The sequence below is a fragment of the Perognathus longimembris genome, chromosome 13 (genome assembly GCF_023159225.1).
Source record: "Perognathus longimembris pacificus isolate PPM17 chromosome 13, ASM2315922v1, whole genome shotgun sequence".
NCBI classification, from domain to species: Eukaryota; Metazoa; Chordata; class Mammalia; order Rodentia; family Heteromyidae; genus Perognathus; species Perognathus longimembris.
This window is the reverse complement of record NC_063173.1, coordinates 27,684,387-27,697,805: the sequence shown is the minus strand read 5'-3', so window position 1 is coordinate 27,697,805 and position 13,419 is coordinate 27,684,387. Positions and strand designations below refer to the sequence as shown.

The 13,419-nt window shown below is 36.9% G+C and overlaps 1 protein-coding gene across 3 annotated transcripts in view; it reads right to left on the bottom strand.

Annotated features, from left to right (window-relative positions):
* Positions 1 to 13,419, bottom strand: part of Nell1 (neural EGFL like 1) — a 782,009-nt gene that overhangs the window by 578,794 nt on the left and 189,796 nt on the right. For all 3 annotated transcript variants that reach the window (XM_048360824.1, XM_048360826.1, XM_048360825.1), the window contains 3 exons: positions 9,630 to 9,702; positions 7,909 to 7,991; positions 322 to 456 (listed from right to left, as the gene is read on the bottom strand). In XM_048360824.1, coding sequence (XP_048216781.1) covers positions 322 to 456; positions 7,909 to 7,991; positions 9,630 to 9,702 — 291 coding nt within the window. The remainder of the gene's footprint in view (positions 1 to 321; positions 457 to 7,908; positions 7,992 to 9,629; positions 9,703 to 13,419) is intronic.

Genomic DNA, 13,419 nt, shown 5'->3' with positions numbered 1-13,419 from the left:
TGGCAAGAGCCATCAGCCTTGAGTGTAATGGCTAAGCAACAAAGCCCAGAACCTGAGTTAGTATAGGCCACAGCCCTGGCACAAAACAATAATAGTAATACTACTACTAGACCAAATGAAAGTAAATCAAGAAGGAGGACATTTTAATGTCTGAGTTTTTAGATAAAAAATAGAAATTCTCCAGCAGTGACTTCCAACTGCTCAGATTGCTAAGAATAATGGGTCTCAAGAAGTCAACATTACATGGGGAATCCAATTGCACTACAAGTAATGAGCTATGTCTTTAAAACTGTTCAGTGTTCTATGTACAATAAGACTTACCTTGCACGTGCAGTTCCTGCACTGGTCACCATCAACCCAAGAGTCTTGGTCACGATACAGCAGTCCACTCACTTGACAGGTCTTCTCACAATGACAGTTTTCTAATTGACTAAGTCTTGTCTCTGCATAATTTAGCTGTTAGAGACAGAGAGAGTAACTGAGTGTGATTTGTCGTCCAAGTGTATTGTCCTAAATAAGTTATTGCTGCAAGAAAAAGAAGACATCCAAGTAGGGGGGGGGGGGGAATGCTCACAGAGGCTAAATTGTTCTTAGCAAGAGCTGTTGCTTTGTTTCATTTTGTTGGGGGTTTGTTGTGTTTAACACAAGGTGAAATTGCTTGGAAGGGAAGACAAATTGGCTCCAATGGTCTCATGAACACCAAATAAGACATTAAACTGCACCTCCGGAGCCACATGGGTGTTCAGATCAGCTCAAGCCTACACAGATGTATTTATAATAACTATGTTCTCCAGGACTAATGACAATGCTTACATTTATTCCCTACTATCCTCTCCATGATCCTTCCATATTATGGGGTTCACAAGCCAGGAACTCGCTGTTTCTTCTCTGATAAGAAAATTTCTGAGGAGCCTGCACATCTTGTGAGGTGGAAAGAACACATACTATAGTCTGAAGAAAGTTCTTGCTCCTGTCCCCCACACCCAGTTATTTTTCATATAGCCCTGGATACTGGAAACAACTTTCTGGGCTGGAGCTGTGAAATCTCTCTACCTAATTTTCAGATAGCTGATCTTTCTTGCATGGTGAGGTTTTCCTTAAAGACTCCTTGCAGTACAGTTCTAGCTTTTTCTCTCTCTCCTAATCACTCTTCATTCCTCTCTTCTGATTCTACATTATCCAGTCTCTTCCAAAAGCTTCACTGGGTGGGTGTCTACCTAGCACATACGAATCTTGAGATTGATTCCTGGCACCACAAAAACAATTTTTAAAGATACCGAATATGGCACTTGGTCTGGGATGTCCATTTTCATATCCACCCTAAAGAGTAATTTAGTCAAACAGCAAATACCACCCTTTTATACTTCCCCTTACCTAAAGACTATCATTACCAAAAAAGTATATAACAATTCTTAAAAGTTCATACTCATAATTTCCTAAATTTATCTTTTCCTTCTCAATCACACTTAGGCCTCCTTGAGATGGGTGCTTTCTCCATGCAAATCATTTCAGTCTTTGGTCCCACAAGTTACTTTACGGAGTAGTGTTGAGCCTGAGCCATCATTCCCAGCCCATTTCACTGATCTCTTTCTATGTATATTTCTCTCAGTCCCTCATAAGAGAGTTGCTCTTGGGAAATGAGATTTGTATGTATTTATCCCCTATAGGTCTGCCATTTATCACATCCTCTTTCTCTAGACTTTTGGGGTTTCTCAAGAAACTTCATTATTGTTCATCTTTTGTGAGAAATGGCAAAGGGCAAAGAAAATAGCAAATGGGATCCTAGATAAACCACAAACAACATGGAACTGATACATGAAAAATTAGCTTCCTCAGACTCCTTCTAATATGTATGATAGTCCAAAAACAAATCTTTTTTTTTTCTCTTGAAACTCTAACCTAATCATAGAGTTTCCAGGATCTATGATAATTAAGACCTTTGGGAATTCTTTAAGAAACACAGATAAAACCTACTTCTAAGAATTTTTTGAGGTTAAGCAGGAAAACTATATATAGAGATCAGAGATAATAAGAGGGAGTTAAGAACTTATTACTTATTATCATTATTGCATTTCTGTAAGTCCCAATGGTTCCACCATAAGGCTGTGATTAACATATGAACAACGACTGAATAAAAATACAGTTGAATTGGATTCAGATACCTCCTAAAAGTAGCTCATAATGTAGTCTCTGCTTGTAAGAGCAAGCATTCTTCTTTGCTCTGAAAACTTCTGGCAACTCTAGAAGGAAACCTCTTATCTTAAAAGACTACATGACCCAAAAGGCAATTTGGCATCTATTTAAGTTCCCTAAAATTCTAGGATCTTGCTTAGGATGAATACTGGCAATCACCAGTACTGATCTGACAAAGCTGAGCTGTGTTCATATATTAGTATTCAATTCCTGAGGAAAATATGGTGTTTAATGCAATAGACTTTATTTTCCTTCTGATATTTGGTGTTGTTTTTTTTAAATGTATATTTAGCCTTTGCTGACAGCATTGAAAATCCCTTATCTCTATTGTAATAATAATAATAATGAATCAGACAGATATAAAGGCAAAGGGATCTTAAGCCAAAAAACAAAAAAATTAACTTTTCAAAGGCATTTAATATGTAATCTTTTCTTCTTTTCCCCCTGATAAAGTCTATAACAATAATAAAGGAGAAAAACAACTCTGAATCAAAATATGAATTGCATTTTATGCCACTGGTATTAGCATACTGAATTTATACAAGTTCATTTTCAAAAGCTATTTCTATACTATTTGCCTTCTTTCTAAGAACACCTGAAGATGCAAACTAGATATAACATCAGACCTACAGCTCTATTCTGTTTCATCTTCATGCATTTATCTAAGTGACCAATGGATCTATCATTTATTCTTAACTCTGTACATGGAAAGCAGAGGCCCTTTGCATAGAAAGAGGGCAATGAATGGATCAGACTACATTAGTCATGGGGTAGATTGCATTTTGCCTTTCTAGTACTACTTGGTGTTTGCTATATGGAAGAGGGGAAAAATGAAATTCCTATTTTAAAGTATTTGAAGTTTAATTGGAAAATCATAACTGAGTTGAAAACAATACGGGCTCAAAATAAAATGACAAATTGAAATGCCACTCCAAATGTTGTTTGATTTGATTGCATGGATTTGTCAAAGATATAAACAAAATTAACCAAGAAATTCCCAAGCTCTAGTATCTCTTCTCCCTGATATTTGAGATAGAATGGGATCATAGCACCAGTTAGAGTTGTAGAACAAGACTCTATCTCCTGAAACTATGGCAATATACCTGGCCTAGCAGGGATATGGTTCCCACAATGACAAAACCATGTGGGAGAACTTTCAAGCAAGCCATAGAATTGTGGAATCTTGTGGATCTTTAAGGGGTCAAGAGAGCAACAACAAAAAGCAGGGTTTGATACTGTGGGTAACCCCCATGTACCTTCTCTGCTTGAAGAGGTCTAGTTTTGTAAAAATGTCAGGATTTCTATGTGTCTTATTGACCCTGGTCTCTGACACCTGAACGTGAGTATAAACTGTTTCTATTACCTATTCTGTCTCAAGCAAGGGCACAGTCATTTTCCAGCACCATCAACTCTAAAAGTAGAAAAAGAACAATGAGTCATCCTAAGTAGACCCCTGGGATTTATTTCTGTCTGGTTTTATCTGGCTTTGGCTAACTATTGCTGACTAGATTGTGCACTGAGCTTGCTCTCCAGGAGGCTGCCAAGATTTCTGCTATTACTCTAGTATGAGGACTTCCTGATGCTTTGCAAGACCTCTCAATTTATGTTATAGACCAAGGGCTTGCAGCAACTCACAGTCTCTGTCAGTCTATAAGGTCTAAGCACTGGTGACAATGTGCATTTTTTTAGGGACTACTGTTCCCTTGTGGTTGACCCTTCATTTTCTAGGTATAGCAGTATAAGTAACCAACAACCAGTCACCACTTACTAAATTTTGTTTTGGTTCAAGCTTCACTTTTCTACTGTCATGGAATCTTTACAAAACCAGGAATAATTATCAGCATTTTACAGATGGGAGAACAGCAAATAGAACGAGTCTCACAACTTGCTCAAGGCTACAAACATCCCCCCACCAAAGTGACATAAAGAATATTCAATATCAGCTTGGTGTGATCCCAAATCACTTCTCTATCTCCACTATGATCTGAATGACCCCATACTTATCTTACTCCAGTCTTTTAGACAACTCAAACCATTCCTCCAAGCTTTAACTCCAACCCCATCAAATAAATCTTGCCACAATTGACTTATTGAACCACAGGCACAGCTTGAGTCCAAATGGACTTGGAGCCATTGTATTCCCTCTGTATTGTGGAACCATATTTAACTTCTAGCTTGCCTTCACATCTATAGGCACCATTCCTTTCCATTTGCCAAAAGGATAAATTAGGGCTGGGGATATGGCCTAGTGGCAAGAGTGCTTGCCCCGTATACATGAGGCCCTGTGTTCAATTCCCCAGCACCACATATATAGAAAATGGCCAGAAGTGGCGCTGTGACTCAAGTGGCAGAGTGCTAGCCTTGAGCAAAAAGAAGCCAGGGACAGTGCTCAGGCCCTGAGTCCAAGCCCCAGGACTGGCCAAAAAAAAAAAAAAAAAAAAAGGATAAATTATATGGTAGATGAGATACCCTAAAAGATTCCATTTATTGAAGCAAATAGAATGCTGCATTCAACATATAAGTGATTTTTTTTAAAGCATTACAAAAAAAATTACAAAACCCACAAAGACACAAACAAAGGGACAGTAGGAGTCCCAAGGAGGCAGGTGAGCACCAAGGTCAATCTATGCTCTGAAGGTCTGCTGAAACACAGAGCCACTGAGATCCCACCGAGATGTCTACACAGGGTGCAGAAGGAAAGAGTTAGAGAAAATGGTGAAGGCTTTAAAGGAAACTACTATACAAATGTAGGGCCCTGCGATGGCGTAAAGCTCAGTTTTAGAACAAAATAAAAGAAGTTCCCCCCCCTCTGAATTCATAAAGGCTTCCTGTTCATATCTTGGCCCTGAACAGAATGGGGAGGGAAAGTTCTGTGTTTAAAATATAATAATAATGCCTATTCAAGGTAAAAAGACTACTGAGCAATGAGATAGTACTGTATGCAATGGTCCTGGAAGGGGCCTGGGGATATGGCCTAGTGGCAAGAGTGCTTGCCTCATATACATGAGGCCCTGGGTTCAATTCCCCAGCACCACATATACAGAAAACGGCCAGAAGTGGCGCTGTGGCTCGAGTGGCAGAGTGCTAGCCTTGAGCAAAAAGAAGCCAGGGACAGTGCTCAGGCCCTGAGTCCAAGCCCCAGGACTGGCCAAAAAAAAAAAAAAAAAAAGGTCCTGGAAGGCCTTGACCGAAGTATTCACAATGTTAACTCAGGACTTAAAGAATTCCCTCAAGTTTTCAAGAAAAACTAACAGTTTAAATCTGAATTTCATGAGTTAAGAGGCTTTTGTTTTGCCCAGCTTTCCTCCTTGCTAAGTTTCTACATGCTTCGTTCACATTCACTCACGATAATGTGAAAGCTTTACCTCTGCTCAAGGAAGGGATCAAACATGAGTCCTCCATTTCCTTTCTTGTTTTTATCCTGCTGGCAACAGCCACCTCTTGCTCGCCATCTGTCATTCCACCATCATACTTCTTTTTTATTTCTCTTTCTAATCCTCTTTTCTCCACCATGAACTTTCTCAATCACAATTCAACATAGAGGATAAGGCACCTATGCTCAGGTCCATGGTCCTCTACCTTAGGAAAAGCCATCTAACTTTTCTAGACTGCATTCTTCCCATCCATAAAGCACACAAATAAATTCAACTTAGCCCACAGAATCATTGTGAGGATGAAATAACAATGACTATAAAATGCTTAAGCTTTGGAAGGAACGTATCATAAATGTTCAGCAAGTATTACTAGTATGCCTGACTTTCTACCTTCTTCTAGATCAAGGGTTGAAAAACAAAGACCCAATAAGCCACATCTGGCCTGCCACTTATTTTTGTACAGCCTGTGAGCTAAAAATGGTTCTTACAGTTCCCAATGGTTATATGTTAAATTATTATAAATGATTATTATATTTAGGTCCAAAAGGAGTATATTCATAATATCCTCATTTTGCCTCTTGGCTTGCATAGCTCAAAATCTATTAGCTGGCAATTTATAGGGGAAAAATTACCTGTTCCAGATTACCATAGATTCCAAATTATGCAATAAAAAATAAGTATCCAGTTGTAGAATTGTAATTCTATCTGTTTGGAAGGAATAGACTTATAAATCTGCCAAAGTGCTGGGGGAAGGGACTTTTGAGGTGAATTAAACCATTTTCTGCTAGTAATTTCCCACAATTAAGTATTTTCTGCCTCCCAAATGCTCATTTTATTTAATGGTGTTTTGAGGGTAAAGATCATTGGGGCTCTTAGACAATACAGAGCCCAAAAGAAGAAAAATGAGATTCCCTGCAACGGGAAAGAATGGGAAAGAAAAAGGGCATTCTCAAAGCCTGAGAGTGGAGAACTGCAATCACCTGAGACTGAGTGGCATGTTTCTTGTTCCAAAAATTTGGTAGCATGCTAAAATATAATTGACAGTATTGAGATCAAGCAGCTTCAGACAATATGAAATAAAAGCCTCTATATGCCACAAGCTGGGATGGCAAATAATTGCCTGCATTTCACATTTCCACCGCACTCGGAAGTAAAAAGCTAATGCTTCAGGTCTCGAGCCCCAGTCTCATTCTTTCTCTTTGTAAAAGTGTCCCATCTCTCTTTTACAGACAAAAGGAGAGACGTGACTTAGCCAAAAAAAATTGAAGCAGAAATGTTGTTTTTAGTGGCACAATCTATGGGCCCAAGATACAGGCCAACCTTCCAATCACATACCTACCCACCAATTTCTTTCCTGTGTCATGGCCAAAGGCAGGGAGCAGTCATAGCTGCAGGTGGAATGGGATTAATGTATCATTTCCACTGTTATTAAAATTCTTCCTTTTGCAGAGTATAATGTCTCTTAGGCCCAACCTAATTCTTTCTTGGCCCTAGGCTGAAATTCATGTCCACGACTGACTGGTAGCATAACAACAGCATTAGACACATATTCTAGGGGTTTTTTTCATTGCCATTTTTCATTGCCTTTCTTCACAAAACTCGGGCTTTTCATTAGGAATCTCCACTTTATGAATATATATTAAGGACCTAATTAATTACATTTTGATTCAGCCAGTCTATGCAAATACTTCTAAAGCAGCAATCATGTTTTGCTCAACATTGACTCTTTGTGCCTAATAGGACACTAAAAACATAGGTCCTCACACAAAGCTTGTTTTGTGAATGACAGAGAGAGGAAAGATACCTTGTTATAAAAACTGAATATCTGGGAAGGCAATTTTTCTTCTGCACCTATTTAATTTAAGGCTAGTTCTGAAGCATATCATGTATTAGAAATTTGATATAATTCCTTCCTATGACCATCATCTGTTTCTAACAAAAGCTATTTGCCTGTCCTAATTATTAGCAGTTATTCTTATACCAAAACACATTACTTTATAAGCAGCAGTGACTCTGACCATATATCATCCCACAATACTATTCATTCAATAACCAATGGGCAAATCCCTTTTCCACTCATAGAAAATCTACCAGTGATATATACTGCCTCTTGCTTCAAAGCATTTTTCAAGAAAAACATTTCAATACAGTCTAATACTATCACAACGTGAATGGTGATGCTTAAAATAGGAGGTCTTATTTCCAGTAAGAATAAAACATGTTTGTAATAACATATTGCAGATGTCAAGGCTAAAAATGTTTCCATTACTACCTATCATTCTAAATTCTAGATAGGACAGAGAAAGAAATGAAACATCACAAGTGAAATTTAGATACCTACTTTTGCAGTCATCTTGGCCAAAAGCTCCTGTAAATCCATTATTCCTTGCACCAGGCTTAGGAAATCACTGCAGGTTGGGCAAGCTCAATAAAGAAAATATAAATATATATATATATATATATATATATTGATCTTGTGCTAATATAAAAAAGACAGTTTTGAAACAGTAGTTGTTTGACTGTAGAAGGATTTTACCTTTTTTACTAAATTCTCTATGAAATTACAGAGGATCAAGGCTGGCTTTGCTCCTTTTTAAATAAGAAAAAGAAAAAACAATTTTGGTGGGCTGGGGGGGGCGGTTAACTGAAAAAGAAAACAATATGATTTCATGTTTTTTTCCTCAAAGGAGTTTCAAATTAAGAGGTAAATTTATGTGTACTATGCATCTTGGTCAGAGTCGCCTCTTCCATCATTCTTTGTGCCCCTCATTTATCCAAATCCCAATGCTTCCTTCAAGTTTACTTATTTTTTTATTTTTCATGTATATAAATTGAGCATTATAGCTATATTCACCCACTATTGCTATTCCTATTTTTGTTCATCAGACCTCTCCTTTTAATCACCTCCTCCCATCCCACCCACCAGTCAAGTCATGTTTCATCTTTCTTGTATTCATTTTATTGAACTGTCTGTTAATTGTTCAAAAGGGTTACATCATGGAATCTGCACTTGTATGTACCATCTTTTATAGTCAGTTTAATCATGTACATGTACATATGGCCCTGTATGTGTTTGTTTTTTTTTTTTTTTTTTTGGCCAGTCCTGGGCCTTGGACTCAGGGCCTGAGCACTGTCCCTGGCTTCTTCCCGCTCAAGGCTAGCAGAGACTCTGCCACTTGAGCCACAGCGCCCCTTCTGGCCGTTTTCTGTATATGTGGTGCTGGGGAATCGAACCTAGGGCCTCGTGTATCTGAGGCAGGCACTCTTGCCACTAGGCTATATCCCCAGCCCCCTGTATGTGTTTTTAAATATGGTTATATTTTTATTTCCACATAAGAGAGAAAACATGCACCCTTTGTCTCTCAAAGCCCGACTTATTTCACTCAATATGATTATTTTTCAAGTCCATCCATTTCCACAAATAACAATTATATTCCTTGTGATGGACAGATAGAATTTCATTGGATAGAGATATATAGATAATACATCACATTTTCTTGATTCATTTATTGGTTGTAGGACATCTTGACTATTATGAATATTGTGAACAGAGCTGCAATGAACATGAATTGTAGGTACAATATTTCAGCTAAATGCCCAAGAGTGGTATAGCTAGATCATGGGGTAGCTCTATTTCTAACAATATAACATTTCTAAATTAAGATTCAACTCTTGTTTTTATTGTCAGATAAATTCAGAGGTATAAAATATTATTAAAAAGGAAAATGTCAGGTCATATTCAAGTCAAATTTTAAGCTTAAAGACTAGTTTTGTGAATATACATGTATATACACACATATATATATACATATATTCAGTACAAACCTAATATTATAACCACTACATGTCTTCACATTTTAATTTAGTAAAATGCCATGTCATTTTAAATATTTAAAGGCACATAAATGCCTATTATAGATCATTCTCATTCACTATTGTCATCATTTCAGAAATTAACAATGTTAAGTAGTTTGTATGTGTCTTTCTACATGCATTTCTCTGAACATTTGACACATTATATAAAATTTAAAATTCAAAAATTATTTTAAAGCTGCTACTTACTGCGATTTAGATTTGGACACTGTGTTATGTAGCCATTTGGCATAAAGATGATTTTCCCATCTTGGATGATCCCCTTGATAAAGAAAAGACAAGTAACAATCAAGATGACAGTCGCTAGTTCAAGTGGCTATGCAGGTCAAATTACTTTTTAGGAAAACTAATGCATTCGAAATGAGAAGTGGCCTTTATCCACCTTACACTACTTCAAATCACTCTCTTGAATTTTGAGAGATACATTCATCCTGATATAGCCACAATTAGCCGCCACTGGTTAATGTCCACAAGATCACAGCACAAAGGATCCAGCAGGAAGTATTAGTAAATTATCATACCAAAAAGTCATTGGTACCCTAACAATTTTCTTCAATGCTCTAATCATACCGACACATTAAAAATAGTGGATTTTATGAGGCATTTTTTAAGGGAGGAAGAAAGGTAATAGATTAAATGTTTGTGCATTGATTCATTCAGTCAGGGAAATAAAATTAAATATTATCTTCACTCCCCAAGTAAGTAGCATTTAGTCTTCTACTAAGTCAAAAGACTCAAGATCTGTGAGTAAAAATGGGTCTTCTAATATTGGAATCTAATCTGGAAGAATACCCCAAATTTAAGAAAGTTATCACAGGCAGCATCTCTCAATGGAAATACTAATTGGGCATTTGGATTTGGGGGGCTAAATTTAAGATTCTGTTTTTAGGTTTGTTATTATTTTTAGAAAGATTTTTTTATTTGATAGAAGAGATATTACAGAGCAGATGGAAGATATGGAAGCTGATTCAGAATATTGAGCTTAAAGTATAAATAAAATATCAGCCTAAGATAGTGCTGCAAGTTTTTCTGAGGGAGTAACATTTAACATTTATGTGCTCCTCTTCTAAACAACAGAAGGCAGCCAGCAAATGCTGTTTTCTCCTTTATTATTTCTAAAATGTGAATTGGAAATATTAATAGAAATACTAGGATCCCAGCACCTTAGCAGCAGAATTATATACATTAATTAACCTCTTCCTCTTTGAGGATGATGCAGTGTTGTGATTACAAGAGTAGACAGCATCAACACAGGGAGAAAGTCTCTGCCATGGCTCTTCAATATTACTTCATAATGTCTTGCAGGGGGTTACCAGGGAGCAATCAATGGATTCACAATCTCAGTGAGTCAGCTTCTCTCTGGGACAAGACTGCTCAGTTTTTCCAAGCAAATTAACTCCTCCGAGATGCTAGCATACTTTTCAAGATTTGACACTTAGAAAAATAGATAAATAAATGATCAGAAGTGAGGGGACATGGGTTCAAATTCTGGATCTGACTCTAGCTTACTTGGTAAACAAAGACAATAAATCAACCACTTTCTCTGTTCCTCTGTTATTTCATCTGAGATTTGTAGTACTGAATTACTTAGTACTCAATTACTACTGGAAAAGTAGTACTAGATTTAAGATATGCAAAGGATCCTTCCAACATTCAAGTTCTGGATCAATTAATCAGGAATAAGAGCTGATACTAACAAATTTTAGATCTCTATGGTTTCATTGTTTAATTATTTATTTCATAATATGTATGCATATACAATGAGATACAGATGCATACATACAAAGACATACATATAAACAAAGATATAGATTTCCCCCAAAGAACAGGCTATTACAGAAAGGTAAATATCATATTAGAAAAATCAGATTTTATTGTAGATTTATTTACAGTAACTCAACTATATCCTCGTTTTGGCCAAGATATAGGGATTTCCTGGAACATGGAAAACTTCAGGGTTAAAATGAAGAGATTTCCAAACATCTCAGAGAGCTGTTTATCCTAGGTGATAGAGATGTATTAGTAACACATGTATCAAGAAAAGACTGAGGGAGGGGGTAACAACTATGACAAGAAATGTACTCACTGGATGTGACTGTAACTGCTCTGTACAACACTTTGACAATAAAATTAAATTAAAAAAAAAAAAGAAATGTCTGGGCCTATCTATGTCCTGTTCATCAGAAGATGCTACATCATTCTTATTTCTGTCATCCAAGGATGACTAACACTCAAATTTTTGTTATGTTTGTCATGACACAAATTAATTCATAAAAAATGCATTGTAAAACATATGCAGAAAAGGAGGGAGGAAGAGTCAATAAACTCAATCATGCTACTCAATATTCACTATGTGGATATTCAGGAAGTACATGGGTATGAGAAGGGGAAGATGGGGGAAAGAGAAGGAAGGGGTAACATTGTCCAGAGTAAGAAATGCACTCATTACCTGACTTATAAATTGGTAACCAGTTCTGTATAACACCTTACTAATAACAATAAAATTATAGTTTTAAAAAAGATAATCCCTTCCCTGTCATCCAACAGCAACCTCCTATAGGACGCACCTATTTTTTAAGTGACCTTACTAATTTTAGACACATGATAAATTACAAATTTCTTCGCCATAGTTTCCTGTCTTTTTATACTCACCCTCAGTCTCCACTGTATTCATACTGAAATAGAGTTCACATCATTATGTTGAATTTTCACAAACTGTAGGATGAGGACAGTATGTGGAGAATTCTGAGATGATTTTGGTATCGGGTCTAGGGCCAGATCATGTGGCCACATGACCAATGAGAAATTTGACCATTAAGAAAGGTTTTGATGCTTCAAGTTAAAAAAAGAAACTCTCTGGGTCTTTGTTAAGGAAGTTTCATCCTGTGCCAAGGAGCCCAAGTGTTTCTACAAATCCTTCTTTTAGTGTTTTCAGGGTATCTGTTTTTATTTTGAGGTCTTTGATCCATTTGGAATTGATTGTGGTGCAGAGTGATATATAAGGATCTAGTTTTAGTTTGTTGCAGGTGTTGATCCAGTTTTTCCAGCACCATTTGTTAAAGAGGCTATCTTTCTTCCATTCTACTTTTTTAGCTCCTTTATCAAAGATTACGTAGGCATACTTCTGCAGGGTTCATTTCTGGGACTTCAATTCTGTTCCACTGGACTTCAGGCCTGTTCCCGTGCCAATACCAAGCTGTTTTTATTACTATAGCTTTATAATGCAGCTTGAAGTTTGGTATTGTAATTCCTCCAACACTGTTCTTTCGGCTTAGGATTGTATTTGCTATTCAAGGCCTTTTATTGTTCCATATGAATTTCTGGATTGCTTCCTCTATTTCATTAAAAAATGGTGTTGGGATATTAATGGGTATTGCATTGAATTTGTAGATAGCCTTTGACAATATTGCCATTTTGACTATATTAATCCTCCCAGTCCAGGAGCATGAGAGATTTTTTCCATTTCCTAAGTTCTGCCTTAATTTTGTTTTTCCTGTTTTTAAAGTTCTCATCATAGAGGTCTTTCACTTCTTTGGTTAAGCTTATTCCTAGGTATTTTATGTTTTTGGGGGCCTATTGCAAAAGGAGTTGCTTTCCTGATTTCGGCCTCGGTCTTTGGGTCATTAACATATAGAAAGGCTGTTGATTTTTGAGGGTTTATTTTACATCCTGTTACTTTGCCCAAGTTTTGGATCAGCTCTAGTAGCTTGGGAGTAGAGTCTATGCTACAAATCAAGGAAAGGATGGACAAATGGGACTGTATCAAACTGCAGAGCTTCTGCAGGGCAAAGGACATAGCTCGCAAGATAAACAGAAAGCCCACAGATTGGGAGAAGATCTTTAGCGGCCATACATTGGACAAAGGCCTCATATCTAAAATATATGCAGAACTAAAAAAATTAAATTCCTCCAAAACAAAACCTCAAAGAACCAACAGCCCCCTCAACAAGTGGGCTAAAGACTTTTTAAAAAGAGACTT